Source organism: Fulmarus glacialis, unplaced genomic scaffold (genome assembly GCF_000690835.1).
Source record: "Fulmarus glacialis isolate BGI_N327 unplaced genomic scaffold, ASM69083v1 scaffold10809, whole genome shotgun sequence".
In the NCBI taxonomy this organism is placed as follows: domain Eukaryota; kingdom Metazoa; phylum Chordata; class Aves; order Procellariiformes; family Procellariidae; genus Fulmarus; species Fulmarus glacialis.
In genome coordinates this window covers 24,208-47,522 of record NW_009231418.1, presented here as the reverse complement: position 1 = coordinate 47,522, position 23,315 = coordinate 24,208, and the positions used below count along the sequence as shown (strand labels likewise).

The window sequence follows — 23,315 nt, the reverse complement described above, 5'->3', positions numbered from 1 at the left end:
AAGGAGCTGGAGGGAGACTTTTGCCAAGGACTGGATCCTGTTGTCTTCTTGTTTCCAGGATTGGGCTCTATGTAGCACGTGGAGGAACTGCTGGGACAGGGCCTCTTCAGACCCGCAAGGGGCAGGTGGAGGAAAAGAAGAAGAAGGGAGAAGTGAGGAGGGAGGAAGAGCCTAACAGAACAAGTAACGTGGGCGGTGGCTCCTGGGAGTGCCTGTGTGTGCAGGTTTTGTTTTATCTATTAATCTGTCTTTTATCTCGGCCCAGAAATATTCTTACTTTAACCCTTCTGATCTCTTCCCCATGCCACTGCCAGAGAGTGAGCAAGCTGTTTTATGGTACTTAGCTGCCTACAATCATTAACCAATAACAGATTGTAACAGTGACCAGGGCCGAGTTCATGATACGGGGAGAGGGCCACACGTTCTTGTGATCACTCCATGTGCGTCTGAGCTTGTTCAACACCCTGGGCTGTTCCTGGAGTCCAATGAGAAATGGCTCAGGCATTTACGGGGAGAAGGACCCAGGTATGGAAGGCATTTTCAGACTTCCCTCAAAACAGCCGTTGCCTCCTCCAGGGGAGCTGGGGCTGAAGGTACCCAGGTCCCAGTATTGCTGCCTCCAAAGAGCCAGGCAGGGGCTGCTGTCTCTCTGGCTGGCCTCATCCCTACAAGGCATGACAGATGTCAGACAAATCCAGAGGATAAAAAGAGGCCCCTGCTGTGGCAAGGGCATGGCTTGATCCTCCCTCTCTTGGACTCGATATTTCCCTGGCCAAGACGAGCTGGACCAGAGCCAGTATTCTGAAGAATAAACCATGCTTCTGGAAGTCTCATTTCTTGAATAGTGAATTAAGACTTTCAAGCCACCTGTCAAAAAGCGTCTTGTCTTTGGCTTCATTGGTGGAAGCATGAAGCCTTTCTTGCTGGCAGTGTTTGAAGGGAAGACTGTCAGGTGACTGTCATAAGACCGGCCGAGCACTCCCCGATGCTCCCAGGCTGTTCAGGAAAATTTCTGCTTTTCATGGCTCCACCTATAAGGCATTCTCTCTCTTTTTTTTTTCTTTTTTTTTTTAATTCTTGTCTAATATTTGAGAAGTCAGGCCCAGAAGATGAAAGCACAGAAACGTCGAGCCTTTAATTGAGCAGTGGGGAGGTGCACAGGAAGGAGAAGAGGGAAGGAACTAAAAGCAGCTGTGTAGGCACCTTTCTGAAACAAAAAAAGTAATTGCCACCCTGCTACCTCCCTTCTCAAAAGCAGACAGTTTTTTCCACAAGCCATGGAAAAGGCAAGGAAACCTCAGTTTTAGGGTCTCAGGAAATGTGAGTATGTCTCAGTGTCTCTCCCTGAATCTGAAACTTGACAGCTTTCTCTTTCCTTCCTTAGCCTAGGTGAGAAGACCTACCTACACGAGTAGTGTGAAAGATGCTGGCGTTACAAGCACACGGACACTGGAAAGACTGTGGCTCATCAGCAAAGGGACGAGATGCTTTTCCTGATGCTAAAAGCCACTTAAAGATACTAAATAAAGACTGCGGCAACCAGCCTTGGCCTTGCTGTGTGTGAGCGGCAAGAACTGGGAAGGGAAGAGCTGCCAGTAAGCCCCTCTGTTCTTTCCCAGTTATGGTCAGGAATACTGTCATACCACTGGGATAGTATTTGGCGGGGCATGACAATTTTGCAGGGCTAGGGGAGGCCTCCCTGGACTCTGTGACACAGAGAGACCCCAGGAGGGCCTTCGGCTGGTGGCAGTGCTTCCTTAGCAGTGCCCAGCAGAAGATGCAGTGATGCAGTGGGGCAGCTATGTGTGGGTTCAGGGGTGCCCTGGTCTCCAACTCGGCTCCCCCCTGTCCATCCCTTGTCTCCTGTCCCCTTGGAGAGCAGCCCAGGCTGCAGAGGGGAGGGCGTCTGTTGTTCCTATGGAGCTGAGGGAGGTTTTGGGGGTTGTTTCCAAGGGGGTGGGGCCCAGGACAGTGCCAGGCTGTGTGGCCCATGCATCAGCTTGAGTCAGATGAGACTCCCCAAACACTGGGAACTGTCGAAGCAGGAAAGGGTAGTGCTGCCCAGGGGTGCACCTCTCCCAGGGCAACGCACACACTTCTCATCACATCCAGAGAGCCACGGGCAAAGTGTGGCTGTTGTGTGTGAGAGATGATCACGCATACAGCTGCCACCATGGAAGCGGGGCTCTGTGCTTCCCGCAGGCACTCCCACTAGGAATGGGACTCTCTGCTTCTGAGGTGGCCCAGGTAGCTTCTCCCGAGGCAGCTGAGCTGGGAGCCAGACAGTATGTTAAGCAAGCGGCAATATGCAGTGCTGATGGACTGGGACGGGCTGCAGCCATAGTCTGTCTCTCTCCTTGGAGTACTTGGAGTACTGACTGCCCAGCTTGGACTCTGTTTTATTCCTTACTGATATGCTCCCACAGAGAAAAAGCAGCGGCAAGTAAAAAACTACTTGGATTCATTTACTTTTATCATTCTGCAAGCCTGGAGGTGCATTTATACCAGCAATGATATGAACCATGGGAACTGATGGAAAAAATGTGAAAACAGTTCTCACAAAAACTTATACATCTTGTGTTTGCATGGCTGCGGGGGGCCACCTGTAATCATCAATAACAAACGAATCGTAATCAGGACTGTAAACGAGCTGTTTCACAAAGGCTTCCTTGTCTGCTGGCTCGGGGTACCAAGAAGCAAGACCATGCTTGTAGGCCCAGTCAACAATCTGCAAAAAGATAAGCAAAATGAGCTGAGGAAATAAAGTTGGCACGTTACGAAATTGAAACCAACTGCAGTTTGGCCCTGGCTGTATTTTCCCTCCCTCTCTCCCCCCTCAAAATTGTGTCCTTTTTTGCTTTTTTCTCTTTGTGCAATTCCCTGAGTCAGCTGCACTTCATCCCTTGGGTGAGGGAATGCAAGCTGCCTGCAATTACTGGCTGCTTACAAATGCACACCCCTGCACTGGCAAAATGGTTGGAGTGTGCAACTAAAGAAGGAGAGCAGCCCTTTAACCACCTCCGCTCACACCCTTTAGCTCCTCAGCTACACCGTGCATCTGTCAGTAACTCCTAGCAGGCCAATGTGATTCCCAGTGGGCGTCCCCTGAACGGGAATTACAAATTTGATGTATACAGGGCACCAATTCCACAATTGGACAACAAGCCCAGATCTGGAATAGTATTTAGGTACTTAGGCCCCTATCAAATACAGGAGGAGAGGATCCAAAATAGCAATTTGCAACCAAAAATCTTTTGGCAACTTGCAACATGTTTGAATTTGATCCTAAACCTGATTTCTTCAAGTGCTGAGCACTCACAGCTCCAAGCAATAAAGCAGAGCTTTGTGAGCTGTGAGTCACCCAGAATCAGGAGGTATTTTTCACAGTTGGGTTTTAATGATAGGAGAAATCAAAGCAGCAATTCTGGCTGGAAGGATTCCTAAGAATCATTGCTTTAGGCTGTAGAAAAGGTTGAATTAAAAAACCACAACGCAAGAAGGATGCCAAGGCAATTCCTGTCCTCCCTACCACGGAAAGTGGAAATAAATGAGTACTCACTTTCACAGCGATTTTGAGAGACACCTTTCTGATGCTGTCCAAGGGGGGATAGAGTCTTCCTTCTGCAAGATTCTGCTCTGTCACCTCGGCAGCAATAGACTAGAAAGAACAGAAAGGTAGTTTACAGAGACGGTCTCAAGCACGTACCGCATTCACTAGCATTACATGAGACCTGGCTGAAATCTCAGCAGCGGCGGAGCTGGGACTAGCTCTCAATGGGAACTGAACTATTCAAAATATATGCGTGTATACGTTTCATTACAGACCTAAAACTGGAACCAGAATGATGGAAGTGCTGTGCTAGGGCATCAGTTGTGGAGAATGAGGAGAACTCTGTCATGGCTCCTGCACCTTTGTAGGTGCAGGTGCGATGGAAGCTTGAGCTTTCCCTGATACTGGGAAAGGCCGCGGCTTTTTGCTGAGGCTGTGCCATTTCCACTCAACGCATTGCCCCAGGCCAGGTTCTCGAAAACACCTGAACTAGGTGCACATGTCTTTTATCATCTTTTTAAAAGCATTAGTTAAATGCCAGTTGGAAACCTCTGCTGTGATGAGGAAGATATCGTCAGAGATGTGCCGGACTCCGCAGGCGATGACTCCCAGTGCCACTCCTGGGAAGACGTAGGCGTTGTTTCCTTGGCCAGGGAAGAAGGTCTGTCCATTGGGCAGGGTTACCTTTGAGAATGGACTCCCACTTGCAAATATTCCCCGTCCCTGGTAAGAGAGAGAGAGAAAGAGGCATCCAAATTCAGAAGAGACATCTTATATTTCTGCTGCTTGCCATGATCTGCGCTCAGGGGACTCTGGTGATCAAGTGGACTAATCTCCAGCCAGTCAGTGAGAGGCATCTCCATCAGAGCCATCTCCAGTTGATACTTCTGGAGGGCCTGGTGCCCAGAGCCACGAACAGGGCCATGGACAGGGCCATGGACAGGGCTACTGAGCACTGAGTGGGTGTTAGCACTGCCCAACTGCAAGTGCTCTGAACTTGCTGAGGAGGAGTCTCTCTTCTTCTCTATCAACCATCTATTGAGTGTGAAGAGGGACTCATGTGGGATAAAGGTCTGGGGGCTGTGTGATTGCCCTAGCCAGCAGCAGGTGGTGGTGGGGGGCAAAGGGGAGAGTGAGACAAGGTCTCCTCTCTCACCCCAAGTCAGTCCACATGACAATAATTCTTCAGTGACATTGAGCCCGAGTTGAGTGATGAAACTGTTACACAAACAACTAGGGTAGCAAAACACAGGGGACAGTAACGTGGGAGGATGGGACACCTCAGACAGCTGTGGGTGAAGGAGGCAAGTGCTTTCTTTAGAGGATCACAAAGTAATTCAGGGTGGTAGGGGCCCAATCTCCTGCTCACAGCAAGGTCAGCTACGAAATTAGACCAGGTTGCTCAGGACTTTATCCAACCTGGTCTTGAAAACCTGCAAGGACAGAGACTGCAAAAGCAGTCTGGGCCCCTGTTCCACCTCCTGACTCTCCTCACAGTGTACAAGTTTTTCTTTATGACCAGCTTGAACCTCTTTTGTTTCAACTTATGCCTACTGTCACTTGTCCGCCCACCATGCACCACTGTGGTTTCCTTGGTACAGTCACGGCCACAGCGTACCCGCAGGACCCAGCTCCCCTTTGCTGAGCTCCAGTACCTCGGTGAGGCGGTAGCACTGCTCCGCTGTGCATTCCGCTTTACTTGTGGGGTTGCTTAGGGCAAACACGATGGGCCTCTCATTGAAGGCTGCCATGTCCTTCAAAATCTTCTCAGTGAAGGCTCCTGCAATGGCTGCGACACCTAAAACAACAACCGCAGAGTGAGATGGTGCTTTCCAACTGTCTGACTTCAGTGCATTGGGCTGATCCCTCTTGAATGCCGCTATCAGTAAATGAACTGTGGGATGGAACAGGCTTCATCTCTGGAGATGCAGGTGGGAATGTTTCTTTTTCATATTATGGCGAGATTAAAAGCCTGTCTCAAAATAAAGCCCTCTGCTCTTCTGAGCAGAGTGGGGATCAGTGTTTAGGCCAGTCTGGCTGTGGCACTTCGCCTCCCAAGGGCTCGGCACTTCTCCCAAAGACCTGCCCAAGCTGCCTGTTGTCATCCTTGTCCTGCCCAGTCTGCCAGGGCCACGTTCACTGCCGAGAGCCCCAGATCCTGCCTCCCGCAGCACCCCCCTCTGCAGCCCTGTCCGGGAGGGCTCCTACAGCTCCGCAAGAGAGGAAGCCTGTGCCCCACTGTCGAAGAGGAAAAGATGTCAACTGACAAAACGGGGGTAAAAAAGCTCATTTCATTTTGACTGGGAGAACAAAAGGAGGCCCTGGGAGAAAGACAGAAACTCTCCTAAGAACTGAATTGACGTGAAAAGGTCATGCTAAGGGAACTCCACCTATAATTGCTGTAGGCTTCACTTTCTGCACAACCTCTTCCAGTGTGTTCACACTGGGGTGGTCCTGGGCAAACATTTCTTTCTCATGGTTCAGGTGGCTCCTGCCCTGTGAGGAAAAAGAAGGAGTCAAACTTCTGTTGGCAAAAGGTGGAGACATAAAGTAGTAACTCATCAGTTCATTTAATCTCTTGGCCCTCTGCCTAAACCGGATTCCTCAAAGCAGGTCCTCAGCATCAGCCAGTCAGGCATTGAGCTGTTGGTGTAATGTCACGTGGGGCCAGTCGTTGCTCCTCTTGCCCTCCAAAATTCATTAATTGTGTGAAGGAAGGATCTGGCTGCCAGGGCAGAGAAATTGTACACGTAGCACAAGTCTCCTCAAGTCTGAGGAGGGACAAGGGCAGAGGTCCTGAGGGCCCAGGGAGTGCAGAGTAGAGCTGGGCCAGGCTGGATCACCAAGCAGGGCACGATCTTGCTGTTGTAATACCCCATATGACATGCAAGACTTCCAGCACTGCTTGAGACCGTGGCCAGCGCTGTATCCTACCACTTTAGAGGCCCAGCCCAGTGCATTGCCTTTAGGGCAGCCAGTGCTGCTGGTACACTGTTGTCACCACGAGACCTACTCCTCTGAAAGCAGGAACAGCTCTGCTGACACCAATAAAATTGCAGCCCTTACTCCAGGCATGAGCAAGAGTCCAAGGTATCTGCCTGCTTTGGCTTCTCTCTAGCTTGCAGGAGGCGGTGGGGGAGCGGACCTCAGCTCTGGAGACAAATTTACCTTCACAATCAGTCCCTTGGAGTCCACCATCCAAATTTTTTTGATGGCATTCTCTCGTGAAATTCCTTCCTTTTCCATGGCCATGAGGATGAGATGAGCTATGCCCATTGCAGCCTGGAACACATTATATAAACACTTCATTGGGGTATCAACAGCTTTTGGGGGTGAAGATTTTAAATGAGAGGTGTGTTGAGTCATCCCCCAGCACTGCACAAAGCAGGGAGCCTTTCTGCTCCATGGTTTTACAGTGCCATGGCATGGGGCTGATTTTAGCATTGTAGGTGCTGCCATAACTAAAAAAAAACCAAACAATCGTCCAGCAGAGCAGGCTGCCTGTGAGGCTGGAGCAGTGGAGGTGGTACCTTGAGAGGCAGAGGCTGTCTCCATCATTTAAACCAGTTGCTGCAAGGGAGGAAAAGGGACAGACACTGAACAAACATTGGTGACGATGCCAGTACAGAGGAACTCAAAGCAGAGTGGGATTGCTGCATCTGAATTACTGCCAAGAGGAAAGTCCTCTTCTCCCGTTCCTGCCTGAGGAAGCAGCCCTGGACATGCTGTGTGTGCTAGTGGTCCTACAGTGGTGCCCAGCCCTCCTGCCCTGATGGGGACTAACAAAGCAGGATGGTTTCTGTGCCACGGGGACGGTGACCAGCACAGACATGTCCATCAGGAGGGGTGGAGAAAGAGAAGAAGCAATCTTTGCTTCACAGAGGGATAGACAAACAGTGAGTAACAGACTTTGCCCAAGTCCCACAGGTGGGCAAGAGCTGAGCCAGGACCTGGACCAATGCCTTTAGTCCACAGTCCAGGCTTTAGAGACTTTTTCTTCCTCCTCTCTCTTTGAGCAAGGTACCTTACAGACTACCTGACTTCTGCCATGGGGGCAATATGGCTGACTCCAAAAAGTGAGGTTATGTTCTTACAGTTCTTTGAGTCCGAGTCCTTTTGACTCTATTGCTAAAGAGTCTCTGGTTTACCCTAAATACCAACCCTGAGGACTCAAACCAGCCTCCTTAATGTTCCTGCAGCACCCTGCCTCATAAGGGACTTCCCTCAAGGTACTGAAAGCTCCACTGACACATGGGAAGCCTTGTAGCATCTAGGAAGTCTGCCCAGGACTCATGGGCCAAGAGGTCACTGAAAGATTGTTGGCAACTTCTACGCAGCAGCAAGATCCACCTGTGGGGCCCACTCCTGCCCAGTGACAAGGAACCTGCTTCTTTGTTTTCATGAAGCCAAGCCTTGTAGGAAGTTTCACGGTTGACTTTTCTCTGTCTAAATTTGAATTTAGATCGTATTTGGGAACAAACTCAAGAACATTCCTACCTCTCCAGCCCCCTGGAAAACAAACTTATGGTCAGAGAGCTTGTTCTTTGTGATCCTTAAGGCTGCAAAGATGCCAGCGACTGCAACAGACGCAGTGCCTGAAAAGAGAAAAACACCATGAGATGGTCATCCTGGCAAATGGATTGTCTACCCTACTGATATGCTGTTAGAAACCTTGTAGTAGGAACCATTCTCTTAGATCCTGTCATTAAAGAATCAGAGTGCCTTCGCTACTCTGAAATATTAATCCTCAGAAGACCCCTGCAAGGCAGGAGAACACCAATTTCCCTTTATATAGACTTAAAGGGATACTGAGTCCCAGAATGCCAGAAGTTAATACCTGAATCCCAAGGATTTAAGGTGCATGTGACTTGTTTAAGGTCACATAAGACACCCGCAGCAGAGTGGTGGTCTAAACTTGGGCACCCTTGTCACAAAATCCTCTGTGATCGTGGAATTACCATCCTCTTCTCCTCACTTACCTTCACAGCCCAGCACCACCTTCTCTTTTTTTACTTCCCTGATACTCTGATGCCCTGACTCAGAACCATCATGCCTCACTGCCAAGCGTTAAGGAGTTGTTGAGAACATGAGCTGGTCCCAGATTAGTGAGAAATAATCCAGTATATGGAGAGCAGGGTCCTGCTGTTATAGCCACCACGATATGTACAGCTTTCCATCCATGAAGGGAGGCAGATGCCTAGACTGAATAAACCTGCCTTCCCCTCACACCAGTCACATGCAGTATTAATCTAATGTCCTAACCCAGGTGAAGGAACAGGGTGGAAAGAAATTGAGTAAGGCACAGACTAGTGAGGATTCAGGTGGTATCTCAGGTCACCTGGGCAAGCTGGATACAAGTGCTAAAGGTGAGCTAGGAATGAAGGAGGCAGTTTTATTCCTCAACCTTTCAAAGGATGCCAGTTCGGATATGCCCCCAGGTCTGATGCTGTCCCCAGCTCTAACGCTGGTGTCTCCATTCTCATCTTCAGAAGCTTTGGGAGAAATCAGGGAGGCCACAAGTAACAAGAATTGTGTGGGTGGTCACGGGTGGGACAGACAACGAACACTTTTAGGCTAATAAACCTGATTTCACCAAATTTCCAGCATTTCCTATTTTCCTGCCCATTTAATCAGCCAGTGCATTGGGGTTTCAATCAGCCAGTGCTTCAGTGAGACCCCTCGCAGGGCCCTAGGCCCTGCGGTGCTGCCGGGCATCAGCGAACAGCCCGGCTGGGAAACAGCAGCTCATGAGCAAAGCATGACCAGGAGCAGTGAAACCAGCAGATGGTGCTGCCTCATCTGTCAAGGACCAAGAAAATAAACTCAGCTTTACCTGCTCCTTGTCTTTAGTGCAAAAGCCACAGCTAAACTAGAAATCTACTGGCATCGGGGAATGATTTACTCTCTCATTATTTCCATGCAAGCAGAAAACCTAGTGGCAGCACAGTTACTCTGGCAGAGAAGTAACTTTTATTGACATGGCTTATTTTGCTTAGGGAACCTATATGAGCTACTCTGACAAAATCTTTATTGGCCAGACCAGAAGTGTTTATCAGTACCATTAGCTCACCAACATTTTGCTTTTATAACTCAGATGAGTTTAGTTCTCCAAAAATGAGTAATTAGTGCCACTTAACAGTGATTCTGGTTTAGCAGAGGTGGCAGCGGCCACATGCCTGCAGCAAACATTAGTGCCGTGCTGCCCATGCACAGGCACAACGGTACAGAATGGTAGCAGCATCATTTCTTACTCACGAGGGCACTGCAAGCATCCGTGTCTTAAACACAAAGTGAACTAGACTAACAGTTGGTGGCTTCTTAAACTTTCTTGCAAAGAATCACTTGAGACACTCGCTTCAGCACCAAGGATGAATTCCCTTCACTAGCTCAGAAAACAGTTTGCATCAGTTTATTTCCAGACCCAGACCATCTGAGTTCAGTTAGTTTAAAAGGGAGTTGATGGGGAGGGAACCAGCCACTGAGTGCTCTGCTGCTTCAGTATTAACATGTCAACTCAGACAACTGAAGGATGTATATGAAGGATTTCCTCTTGCTTCTCCTGCACTAAATCTCTACCTTTTTAAACTGTATTTAGAGTAATGTATTTACCTGGCGAAATGCCATGCCATTGGACTAGAAAAATTACAGAGGAAGATAATGAATGTCCAAGGAATTTAAAAGAACACCAGATAATTGCCTAGTTTTCAGATTTTGCTTTTTATGGGTGTCACATAGCTAACCCACACTCATTCTCCCTATTTCAGTAAGTCTATAATCAGCAGGACTGCTTGGCTCACTGCCATGCCAGATGCTAAGGATGGGACTCCTCTAAACAAACATGTATGATCCTGCACAGGCTAAAGCAGACACCTGAACTCGGTCAAATGAAATGCACTCTAAAAGTGTCACTACCACTACAGTTTTTTAAGAGACACAAGATAACTGGAATAAATGTAGACACTTTTATTGCAGACATCTGAAGTTTGGAGGAAGGGATCCCACCCTGGCAGACCCTGGCAGTCTGAACTGCAAACAAGTGGGGAGAGACGACCAGGGTCCCACAGTTGTCAGCAATGTCAAGCTTGTGACATGCAGTAGAATATGAACACCTACGCATATGCTCACACATGCTCACAGGCTATCTCCCAGGCTTACTTTGCACAGAAATCCCCAAATACCCATGTGGGTGGGAGTGGGGAACTGATCAGAGGAAAAAATCCAAAGTGGAACAATTACAGTGCGACAGTGTGTCGGGTCACAGCATTAGCAGCAATAGATGCCTGGAAAGTATTTAAAAGAAAGAAATGTAGCTGGAGAAATATCTTGTTTCTCTTGGTCCAGGCAAAATTGCTTTATACCCTATGATTGTCAAGAAGTCTGATGGGACAAGTGCAGGTATCTGCACACCCATTTAAATAGAAAATGCTCGTGGGACATTCAGCAGAGGGACTCGAGGTCCTTTTAAAGATGTTACTAGTAGGAATTTGAGAAGTGGGTCGTACATAAAGAAAGGGTGCATGGATTCAGCCTGCAGAGCAGCGTGCATTTTGCAGAGCGGAGGCCTGTGGGACTGGGTGTGCCGTTACTCATCCCCTTGCACTTGCACTGCAGCTCTGACTAACAGCAGGACTCTGTTCAGCTCTGCCATTCCTAATCCTCCTCCTCTCTCTCCAATGTGTTTCTAATCCCTCCACATCTCCCAAACTGCATCTCACCCCCATTACTCAAGTAACAAAATTACTGTACCTTGGCCTCAGCTCAATATTTTTCTTTGATAATTACAATTTCTGAGCATGGAACAATAGAGCATCTCTATGGAGGAGAGTTCACAGCTGGTTTGTATAAGGAATTGGCTAATCATTGTGCTTCAATTCCAAAAAGACCACAAAATGAGATGGGGGATGGGGAACCCCTCACCATGAGTTGTGGCAAGAAAAAAACAATCACCCTTCAACATGTTGATCTGTTTTTCAAAAAGATTGAATGCTGCTATTGCAGATAACTACTTCCTTAAGTAATTAGCAAGAGCCAGCTTGGCTGGTCTGTATCTGAGGTGAGATATGGAGGGGCACAGAGAGAAGAAAGCAAAATGCTTGCAAAGCATTCGGTCCATCCAAGACTCAAAGTGAAGGCTCAACATAGTATCACAAAATAGCAAGCAGACCTCAAGAGCTTCTCTGGGGAGTCCAGACCAACAGGACCAGCAAAGAAAAGAGGCATTTAAAACTAAGGTACACTCAGGCCATTCCTGAAGGAATTAATCTCTGACACTCAGGCACATTCAGAATACTGTAAAACATCAAGGAAACCCCCTCTGAGGCTGATTTTCCACTTGCACTAGTGTAAGTCAGAACGAGCCCCAATAGATGTCAGTGGAGCTACACTGGAGCAGAACCAGGGGAAAAGGATCTGCTCCACAGCTTCAAGACACTGCACAGATGGAAAAGGCTGCAGCCCAGAGACACCAATGCCCGGGGACCTTATCCTCCCTTCAGAGCAGGGAAAGCGGCGAGAGTGGCAAATGGCTTCGCACACGGAGTTACGGGCAGTGATGGCATGTGTGCAACAGGGAAAGCGCTGCCCAGCGCTGATGTCAAGGCTGTACCGCGTGTGACAGCACCCAGTGGCTAAGCAGGGGACATGGGCAAAAGCGGGGACCCTGCGGATGCTTGGGGGCAGCAGTCCCCCCATGCCAAGGGCTGGTGCTGCCCTGTCACCTGGCCCAGGCGCCGGCTGAGCAGAGCAGAGCATCACCACCATGCCGAATCCTTCCGATAGCAGCAGCGGTGGGAGCACGCAGCCACACCACTGCCTCTTTCTTTATACAATGCCTGTGTGGGTGATTCCCTCTTCTCCACAGTACACTCGTGGGAGAGATGGCCAAATTCAGCCTGATTTTTTAATTTTTACCCTTGCCCTGCCTGCTTACACTTTGTCCCATCAAAACTATGCCAAGATGAGGGCCCCGGGAACAGCAAACACCAGTTTAACAGCTCCAGCAAAGGGCAGCCAAGAAAATATATCTGAATTTATGGATGCAGGGGAAGCATAGGGCTTTTCCAAATCCTGGTTCACATTAACTCCCTGCAGCAGTTCCGCCTGTTACTGGAAAGCAGAGTGGAGCCTGTCCAGATCCACTCCAAATACATAAGCAAAAGTCAAACACGACAAAGCTGAAGCAAAAAGCTGCCGAAGTTTTTGCAGCTCGAGGTCTTCACCTCCATTGCTGCGGGCAATTGTTATCCTTCCCCCAAAGGACCTCTGTAAGACATCAAGAAAATAAACCTAGAAATGGTGTGGAGCAATTCAATGAGAACAGCAGTAAAACGCAAAGCATCGATGCTCAGGGAAGGAACTCGCTTTCTCCACTAAGAGATTTAGGGACACTGGTGACCCAGAAGCGGCGGTGGTATGGTGAAGAGCTGTCTGACAATGGAGATGCAGAGCTCATCTTAAAGTAGATGCATAATGTAGGTCATCTCTAGGTGCCTATTTTTAATCCTTTCACTGTAAAGTGCTTGGACTATACAGTGCAGCACCTTAAAAATACGTCGCAGCGCTGGCCTGCAGCACTGCCCTCATTCCTGCCTGCGCAGAGTGCCAGCCAGCACCCCGGCAGACCAAACCCCCTCATCCACAAAGGCAGAGGCTACCAGGCAGCTGCCAGCACTTTGCAAGAAAACATCCCCATCCCCATTGCAGCAGTGGAGACCATGTGGATGCCGTTTTATACCAACAAGCTAAACCAGTTCAGAGCACAGCCCTGTTCTGTTCACTTTGCCTCCTTAGCCTGGACTTCACTTAAAGATCACAGACAGCTTAATACTGAGGTGATGTATGCTGTTCTTTACTGCAAAGGAGGAGTCTGCAATGGCATCCAGTGAACAAGAGAAACGGCGAACATGAAAAGCAGGAGAGGACAGGGGACCGAATGTTACAATCCCCAAAATGACAGAAGACACAGGCCAGATCTTTAGGGCCCTGCACCACTAAGCCCAAGACACTGAGGCCCATTTACACCCAGGAGTCCATACTGTTCTGACCTGGCTTGTTTAGCAGTCAGGGTGTGATTTAGACACAAGTCTAGGAGCTGGCCCTTAAATAGTTAATGTAGCATCAAGGGAAAATGCAGGAGCCTCTTCTGCTGCAGAGCACAGAATGTCCGAGAGGGCCTGGTAATGGTGAACCCCTACAGGACTGAGAACACCTCCACATCTATCTTCAGGCCGGGTAAATCCCCACAGGGAAAGCGCGCTGCTCAGGAGCTGCCTGGCAGGACATAGCCTGCTTTGTTCTGCAGCAGGGTATCGTCCAGCGCTCTCTTCCTATTGTGCTTCCCCCCACTCCTTAGTTTCCTGTGATAATTACTGATGCATTTTCCACGCCAGCTGAAACAACAAAGTAAGATACTGTACCATTTTAATCTGCTGGAATTAGTTAATGTCGAGCCAAAAACTAGCTTTGCCTGTTTCATACAGCACATGGAAAGGTGCCTGCAAATTAGGCCATGTTTGCACATGATTGATTTTTAACTTGCCCAAATGTTTGAAGCCGCTCAGATTTGCGGCACTGGAGTCAGCCCGTTCCCAATCTCAGCTGAGGTCTGGGAGCAGTGTTCCTCCAGGCTGAGACACTGCTTCCTAAAGTGTCCTGGAACGGTTATGGAAAGGTTATCTGCTAGGATAACGAGAAAAGGTGGTTGGTGGGTCAAAAGATATTTTGAGGCTCATCAGCAGTCACACATCCAACAACAAAGGGGAATCATTGCTCCAGCAAGTAGGAAAAGACCCAGGGAGGGCCTGTGAAAGTGATGACCCCTGTGCATTGCTTGTAGACTACTTTAGTTGTGGAGGGACTATGAAAATACAAAAGGCTGAGTGTTTTTAAAGTGGCTAGTGATCTGGAGTTTCCCATCTTGAAGTGCCTTGAAGAAGTCTAATTTGCATGGTGTAGGCGTTCAGCCTATTTTAGAAATCCTATCTGTTCACAGTGTCTCAAACTGGATATGGACATACCTGAAACACTCAGATTGGTGGTTCTTTGAGAAGCTATCAATGTTACACTTACATCAGGTCTAGTTTTAAAAGACTGCTAAAGATGCCCAGAGTCAGGAGATAGCAGGCTTTATGCTTTTGTGCACTATTCTCTCTGCCCTGCCCATATGTGTGAAAGGCTTTTGAATGACATGATCAGATATAATTAATTAATTAACACGTTAGAGATTTCTTCAGTCTTCTGCAACTCTGACCAAACTTGCAGAACAACTCCTGCTGTTCCATACTGAGTAAGCAATCTAAGCCTGAAGAATTCATGTTTGATATGTGAATATGGAGGGTAACACACTGATCAACCAGATCAACTTTTCATAGAAAAAATAAGATTGGAAGAGATGCCTAGAAGTCACCTAGCCCAGTATCTGCTTAAAGCAGGGCTAGCTTCCAAATTAGATTAGGTTGCTTAGGGCCTTCTTGAAGGATGAAAGTCCCAAAGCCTCTCTGCACAACTTGTCCCAGTGTTCAACCATTCTCTGCACAACTTGTCCCAGTGTTCAACCAACCATTCTCTGCACAACTTGTCCCAGTGTTCAACCACTGTCATGGTGAATAATGTTTTTGTTATGTCTCATCAGATAACTGAATAATGACACTGAAGGCTCTCTGTTGGAGCATAAAGATTTCAGTTCAGCAAGCCAAGTAGTCCAACTCAGTTCACAGGTTGATGGGTCCGATCCCATTTCTGCTTAGCCCAGGCACAAACTCCTGCTGATTCTTGTGGGTATTCAGTGCACATCTTTGACGGCTGTGTTGGAATTAGACAGGTTCTTTACCACAAAGACAGTGAGGCACGTGCACACAGAGCCCTAGTCCCATGCTGAGAACCTTAGGTGTGCAAATTTACAGGGTTTCTATGGACTCCTGCCTATTTAGCAGGGATTATTCAACAGATGAAGTCCACGAGACCTGATGAAATGCATCTGAGGATGCTGAGGTATATGGCCAATGGCATTACAAAGTCATTCTTTGAAAGCTTTTGGTAATTGGGGAGATTCTCAATGCCTGAAAAAAGACAAATGTCACACCCATCTTCAAGAAGCGCCAGAAGAAGGATCCAGGGAATTTTAGCTCAGTCACCCTAACCTCAGTACCTGGGGATTACAAAGAAAATCTTTCTGGAAGGCATGTCTACGAACATGAAGGTGATTGAGAACAGCATGGATTTCCCAAGGCAAATCATGCCTGACCAACCTGGCTGCCTTCTAAGATGTGGACGGGGAGAGGGCAGGAGTGTTGCCTTCCTTGACCTGCATGAGGCCTTTGAGACAATCTCCCAAAGCATCCTTGTAGCCAAACTGGAGAAATACAGACTGAACAAGTGGAGTATCAGGTGGGTGAAAAAGTGGCGGGACTGCCGGGTCAAAGGCTTATTATGGTCAGTGGTACAAAGAGGCCAGTACTATTTACGTTCTGTTAACAAGCTGGATGATAAGACAAAGTACACGCCCAAGAAGTTCACGGATGATTACAAACTGGGGATAGTGATCAATGACGGTCACTCACAGGGATCTCAGGAGGCTGGAGAAATGAGCTCAGGGAAACCTCATGAAGGTCAGCAAAGGCAAATGCAAAATCCTGCACTTGGGAAGAAGGAATAACCTCATGCAACAGCACATGGTAGGGGCTAATGGCTGAAAAGCAGCTTTGCAGAAAAGGACTTGGGGGTAATGGTGGACAAAAAGTTGAAGATGAGCCAGCAATACGCCCTTGTGGCACAGAAAGCCAACAGCCTGCTAGACTGTGTCAACAGAAGTCTAGGCAGCAGGTCAAGGAAAGTGATAATTTCTTTCTATTTCAGCACTTTTGAAGTCATATCTAGACTAGCATTGCCAGTTTGGGGCTCTCAGCGCAAGGAATATATTGACAAACTGGAGCAAGTCCAGAGGAGGGCCATCAACATGACCAGGGTATACAAGGAGGACTGAAGAACCCGGATTTAATTAGGTTGAAGAAGGCTAAGAGGGCATCTAATTTCTGTCTACAAGTACTTACTGTTTGTAAAGGAACCAGATTCCTCTCGGAGGTGCACAGCAAATGGATGAGGGGCAATGAACACAAGTTGCATCTAGGGAAATTAGATATTAGGGAAAAAAAAACCCACAAGGAAGATGAAAAAACTTTGGAACAGGTAGCAAAAAGACGTTGTGAATATCCATCCTTGCAGACATTGAAAAATATTTGGCTGGACAAGGTTCTGAGGAACCTGATCTAATGTCAAAATTGGATCTAACTTTGAAATCACCTTTTAATTGAGTGAGGGGTTGGACTAGGTGATGTCCAGAGGTCCCTTCCAAACTAACCTCTTCAATGATTTTATATATTTTCTTGCATGAAGCATGAAAAGCCAGAGATGCCTGTCTCAGGGATTCACAAGACTTGACACCTTTGTAAGACTTTTCAGTTGTCTACTGTCTGTTTACGCACAATTAATGGAGCAAACTTACAGTAGGAAGAGAAAGAGCAGGATCTAAAGCATTCTCACATCCCTCCAATTTCATATGTGCTTCATTGCCTGCCCTGGTACTTTACTGGGAAAAAGGAAAAAATTACAATCAATTTTCTCCCGTAGAGCTGACATTGAAGCTGTTGCCCCTTTCATGAACCCAGACAGAGCTGGGAAAGGACTGATGTCATCAGCCCCATAGAGAAAGGAGAAGCACTCCCTTAATGGGGAGCTCCCACGCGTGGGCACTGTGAGCCAGCTCCTGCTAGCTCCCAGGCTAATGGCTTTCAGAATAAGAGCAATCACCTCATCCTGGTTTGTGGTACCTGGCAGACATCCCACTCAGCAGCATCAGCAGGCTGGCTCGAACTGGAAGGGGTCTGAGTCATTTTAATTCTGTAGGGTTAGGATGGATTTGGCAATACAGTAATTTGTGTAAAAAAAAAAAAAGTAGGCGTTAATATTTTAAACTGCTTTCTGTTTGTGTAGGCCCTGGGGCAGCAAGAGAGAGGCCTAAGGGAGATTAAGTGGAGCAATTTATACTTTCTTCCCACACCTCATCTGTTTGTATGTGTGTGCGTTTGTGTGTGTGTGTGTGTAGGCATACTGCATCCAGAATCCCACTAACCAATGGGCAATGAGTTTAAATTAGTATAGTTCAGGCCTGATCTAACTTGCACTGTTTGTGCCTAAGATGTGTTTCTAAATCAATATACTTAAAACAATGCTGGCTCAGAAGCTGGGACAATTCTGGCTTCAGGAAGTCTGTTCTTGCCTGACCTGAGTAAAATGAATCAGGCCTGCTTAAACAAGGCTTTGTATAATTCTCATTAATAATTTAAAATACAATTTGCATTGAACTCTCCCACTTTTTTAAGTAGGCAAGTCATGAAACACCGGCATGTTAGAAAACAGAGAGACTGAGGCAAAACCAAAGAACAGGAGGGTTTAAGTGAGAAAATGGCACTTCCTACCTTTCTCATATTACCTGGGGATACAGAGGGGTATATTATATATTAGGGTGGGTAAGTCAGACTACTCATCCCAGCTTCAACTCCATTAATCTCTGACATGACTCCAAGACAGAGTTAACTGAGCAGATCCAAGTTACTTCAGCTTCCCAAAAGTCCTCCAAACTCATTCCTGACTACAACCCTGGCTTGTAATCCTCTTTTCTTTCTCACAGCTACATAATAAAGCCTGAAACAGTGGCTTGCTTCCCTTGACTCATTGCTCGTCTGTGCAAAAGATCAGCAGGATTTCTTTCCTTATCTACTACTGTGAAACAAGTGCCAGCTAGATGCTTTATTTGAGAATGTAAGAAGGGAGTTTTACTAGTAAGAGGTAAAATCCTACTGTTTTAACAGGTAGGACTTTGGAGAATTTTCAGGGGACTTGACATCTCCCATGCACTGTGACACACATGTAACTGGGGAGAAGCAGACAAGGTCCATTTTATGGCAATGCTGTTTTACAGCATCCTCCTGGATGTGGTTTGCCCCTTAGGGGGAGTCATTTCCAGGAACTGTCTGAGGCATTCAGCTATGACCTATGGCCAAAAAGAAACTATAAAAAATACAGACTCCTACTTCCCACTCAGAATCTTCAGTTTTGCTTTAATATCCTCTTTTACTTCTCTCTGTCAATCGAAGAAACCATTCCAATTCCCCATCCCTGGGAACATGTAAGGTCAGGTTGGATAGGGCTCTGAGCAACCTGATCTAGTTGAAGATGTCCCTGCTCACTGCAGGGGGGTTGGACTAGATGACCTGTAAAGGTCCCTTCTAACCCAAACTATTCTATGATTCACCAAGAAACCTTTCCAATTCACTCTAGTTCCCCCAAGAAAACCTACATCCAGGCCCACAGATCTGCCACATTGCCTGGCCTCTTCTCCTTTCAACTGCTGAGTCCCCTTCCGCTTGCAGAGAGAGCAACTAATCCAAAATAAATCTTTATATCATCGGCTTCTTACTATGGGCTTCATCTGTCCATCTCCAGAAAAGTCTGAGTTCTTGGTTCCTCCATTCAAGACCTGAATTCAAAAATGTATCTATCTCCTGTGTTCTCTTTTTCTGTGCTCCTCTCCCCGCTGAAAGCTTTTGTGGGTGGCAAGAACACCTAATGAGTCTTCTTGTATAGAAGTATCTATCTCACCTCTGAAATGCCTTAAGCTCCTCTGCTTCTACGCCCTCTTCATGAAAGTGTCTTTGAGCAGGACCGTGCATCCCATTACACCAACCATATTCCCACAAGCCAGGGTCTCACTCCCTCTTGCGCCATGACAGATATGAACAAGCTGTTACACACACTGCCAAATATTGCTAGATGGGTAGCAGATGCAGAAATAGTGCTGGAAAGTCTGAAAGAACCAGCATTGTGTGAAAAATGACATTGGCATTTCTTTCAGCCTCTTTCAAGTACAAGTGAGGATAAGCCCAACCGACTGCAAATAATTAAAACAACAAACCTTGGAAATTTCTGCATGTTGCAAGCAGGACTAGACAAAAGAAGAAAAGCTGAAGGGACTCACAGGAGAAGAACTGGTTATTTGTAATCACTTGGGAAGATCCTGTCCCTGTCGGATGGGCAAACAGCCCTTCCAATGGTTTAAAGCAAAGTCAGCACCAGACCAGAATGCCACCAATATGCAGCTTGCATCCCCCTGCGCATTTGAGCAATTCTGCTGACTGCTGAGCCCCACAGGGCCTGGGAGACATGCTGGTTATAACCCCAACTTTGCTGCCGTCATTTCTCTTTGGTGCTGGAAGAGTTACGTTAACCACTCTAGGGGAGAACATATCTGTTCTCAGATTACCCTGGAGTTAGCATCCATGGAGAGAAAGAAACCTTTTTGTTTGTGCATGTAATAAGGAGGATAACAATAGAGGGACAATGCCAGGATCAGCCAATGACCATCTGGCTCATGGAAACCGAAAGCCTTGCATAACTGTTAAAATGTCATCATTGTTTTAGCTAAATTATAGAAAATTAATCTCGAAATTACCTTAATAATCTAAAGCACGTGATCCATTTTCTCCCTTGAACAACATTGCTGCAGTGAACAGTTAAATTACTAAAAACAATGGAAACTCACTTTTCAACTTAGACTGCTGTGCTTTTGTTTATATTTTTAAATGCTTATGTGTAAACTCTAAAATTTATCTCACATCTGAGTATTGCATAATAAACAGTCTTGTGATCTTAATCACCTTTCCTTATGAGAAGGTGAAGGTTAAGTTTTCCTAACTGTACTTACCCTGAATATCATCATTGAATGTACAGTATCTGTTGCGGTATTTATTGAGAAGACGAAAAGCGTTAGCATTGGCAAAATCTTCAAACTGGATCAGACAATTCATGCCGTACCTGCAAGTTAAAGGGTAATTAAAAATGAATAAAAGTATTTCCAGAACATAGGATGATATATACATCTTTTACCAGGACAATGCAGCTATAGTCTCTAGTACAGAGATAAAAGTATCATAAGAGAAATGCATCACAATAACAGCCAACAGGATCACACCCTTCCCAAGGTCAGAAATGTGGAATCTCTAAGAATAAATTGTATTCATAATCTGCCTATTCAAGAGGCACAAGGGGCTTCTTAATATGTATACCTATATACCTCTCTCTCTATATATATATGATCGATATATGCATCTTTGGATGATTGGTATTACAAATTTTCAGCTCATCATATTTACCGACGAGCTTCTCAAAGTGAAGGAGATGCTTTTTTGCAATGCATATTGCAACTGCCACGTTGCAATACAGCAAATCTGACTGCAATGGGAACATCAGTTAAAGAAACGTCACCAAGTGCCCGCTTCAACTGTAGGTGACCAAGAAATGAGAAAAATCATGTGTGTAGGATCACATGGACCTGAGTGCTTCACAGCGTGATTTCATAGCCACATTTTTGTGCTTTGGAAATATGTTTCTCTCCACTGAGTTGCTTTGCAGGGAACGTATCCTGGGCTGCATCACGAGAAGCGTGGCCAGCAGGTCGAGGGAGGTGATTCTGCCCCTCTACTCTGCTCTGGTGAGACCCCACCTGCAGTTCTGCGTCCAGCTCTGGGGCCCCCAGCATAAGAAAGACATGGACCTGCTCGAGCAGGTCTAGAGGAGGGCCACGAAGATCATCAGAGGGATGGAACACCTCTCCTATGAAGAAAGGCTGAGAGAGTTGGGGTTGTTCAGCTTGGAGAAGAGTAGGCTTCAGGAAGACCTTATTGCAGCCTTTCAGTACTTAAAAGGGGGCTTATAAGAAAGATGGAGACAGGCTTTTTAGCAGGGCCTGTTGCATCAGGACAAGGGGGAATGGTTTTAAACTAAAAGAGGGGAGATTCAGACTAGCTATAAGGAAGAAATTTTTTACAATGAGGGTGGTGAAACACTGGCACAGGTTGCCCAGAGAGGTGGCAGATGCCCCATCCCTGGAAACATTCAAGGTCAGGTTGGACGGTGCTCTGAACAACCTGATTTAGCTGAAGATGTCCCTGCTCACTGCAGGGGGGTTGGACTAGATGACATTTAAAGGTCCCTTCCAACCCAAACTGTTCTATTCTATGATTCTATGACTCTGTGAAACGAGGAAGCAATGATAGCTAGTGACGCATAGAGTCAAAAGGCAGGAAATAATTGCAAACTTTCCGTAATTATCCAGTAATATCAGGGCAAGTATGCAATTTCTAAAAATTCAGTAATATTCAGACTGCTCCACATCTATACACTTTCAGCACTTTGTATGGCTCTAGGCTGCATTAAAGCTTTGCTAATAAAATGTAAAAGGCCCATAAGTACTCTTGTCTCCAACATAAATGTGATGGGGCAATGGGAGAAGCTCAGGGAATGAGTAATGCAACTATTAGCAACCTCTGGGCTGCAGGCAGGTGAACGGGCTCTAAATAGCTGCACTGTGTTAGAGACCTGAGCCTTTCTGGGACCGTAAGCAGTGCAGAGGCAGCATCACCTTACATACCTCCCATTCAGATCTCCCTCCTTTGCCACTGAAATCTGAGGTAGGGGACACCCCTGCTTTAAACTAGAAATTGATACTGGATAAAACACGATCCAGTTAAGAGCCGTGGCCTCTGTCATGAAAAGCTCTTTTCATGGCATTTGCAGTGCAGGGAGTCAGGGTCTTCTGAGAGGGCCTTGAATTCTTTATTATTATTATTTTCCATTTCAGGTATGTCTGTCAGCAAGGAGACAATGATAAGCACATGCATTGTGCTCATTTATTTGTCCATCATGAGAAACTCTCGCTTCATAAACCTTCTAGTCTCAAAAAGGGAAAAGAGTTGGCTCTTACACTTGCTTCACATTCTCTGTGCTTACTTTTAGAAAAGGACACAATGATTTTAGAGCTGTGTATGACTTTTTTAGATACAAAAAGCTCAGATTCAACTCAATGCCTTGCTCCAGTTAAGTCTCCCAATATCCTACTAAACTTAATGTTTGCAAAATAATATTAATATTTGCAAAAACTTTCAATGAAAAATTATGTGCTTGAAGTCTTTGTTGAATCAGGGACACAGAAGCTGTGGAAACTTTTCTATGGAGTCTGCAATGTAGTGTCATTCCCAGAGGGAAGTGTCATTGCTCCTGTCACCAAAGAATGGGGCATGTCCACGTTACAGAGCTGTGTGTGCAGCGATCCCTGACTGAGTACAGCACAGCTCCGTGCCAGAACTTGGTGCTGTTTCCTTTCTCCTGGGCACCTTTCAGCTCTCTTCAGCTTCTCCTTTGGTGATGTTGGGAATGGATGTGGCACACCTGCAAGGGAGGACATGCCAATGGTGGGTGGTTTTCTTCCTGGCTAATGTGGAATCCAATGCCTGAGGGCATCTTCAATTTATCTCATGCGCAGTCTGGGTACCCTTCTACTACCATCAGAGATGGACTACCATGCCCAGTCCCCGCCGTATGTGTTCCCCATATCTCTCCTGAAAGAGAATACAGCGCAGAGGGGTTAAAAATTGCTTTCAAAATTAGTCTGTATTTATTGCATGCCATCTGATAGCTCCTACTTTATAAAGCATACTTACACACCACTCTGCAATGTCAGAGTCCGGTGAGCCCTCTCTAGATAGGCAGATGCAAGCATGACTGGTCATACTGGCCTGAAAGGCAGCAACTTCTTGTCTTGTTTAATGTGCTGAAAGGACCAACAAAAGAGCCCTGTGCAATATCCGTGTTGTAGCTGCACCACAACTCTCACTCTGGATATGGAGGTTTAGGCATGGATTTTCCAGGGGACAAA

General features: G+C 46.7%; 1 protein-coding gene across 1 annotated transcript in view; it reads right to left on the bottom strand.

The window, feature by feature from the left end:
- Window positions 1–2,455: 2,455 nt before the first annotated feature.
- The window catches only part of ME3 (malic enzyme 3, NADP(+)-dependent, mitochondrial), a gene marked incomplete at its 5' end in the record, with an annotated part of 44,289 nt that continues 23,429 nt past the window's right edge, over window positions 2,456–23,315 (bottom strand). Inside the window, 8 exons of the mRNA XM_009584568.1 lie at window positions 2,456–2,728; window positions 3,560–3,658; window positions 4,100–4,273; window positions 5,206–5,348; window positions 5,941–6,046; window positions 6,719–6,832; window positions 8,048–8,145; window positions 20,307–20,416. Coding sequence (XP_009582863.1) covers window positions 2,567–2,728; window positions 3,560–3,658; window positions 4,100–4,273; window positions 5,206–5,348; window positions 5,941–6,046; window positions 6,719–6,832; window positions 8,048–8,145; window positions 20,307–20,416 — 1,006 coding nt within the window. The remainder of the gene's footprint in view (window positions 2,729–3,559; window positions 3,659–4,099; window positions 4,274–5,205; window positions 5,349–5,940; window positions 6,047–6,718; window positions 6,833–8,047; window positions 8,146–20,306; window positions 20,417–23,315) is intronic.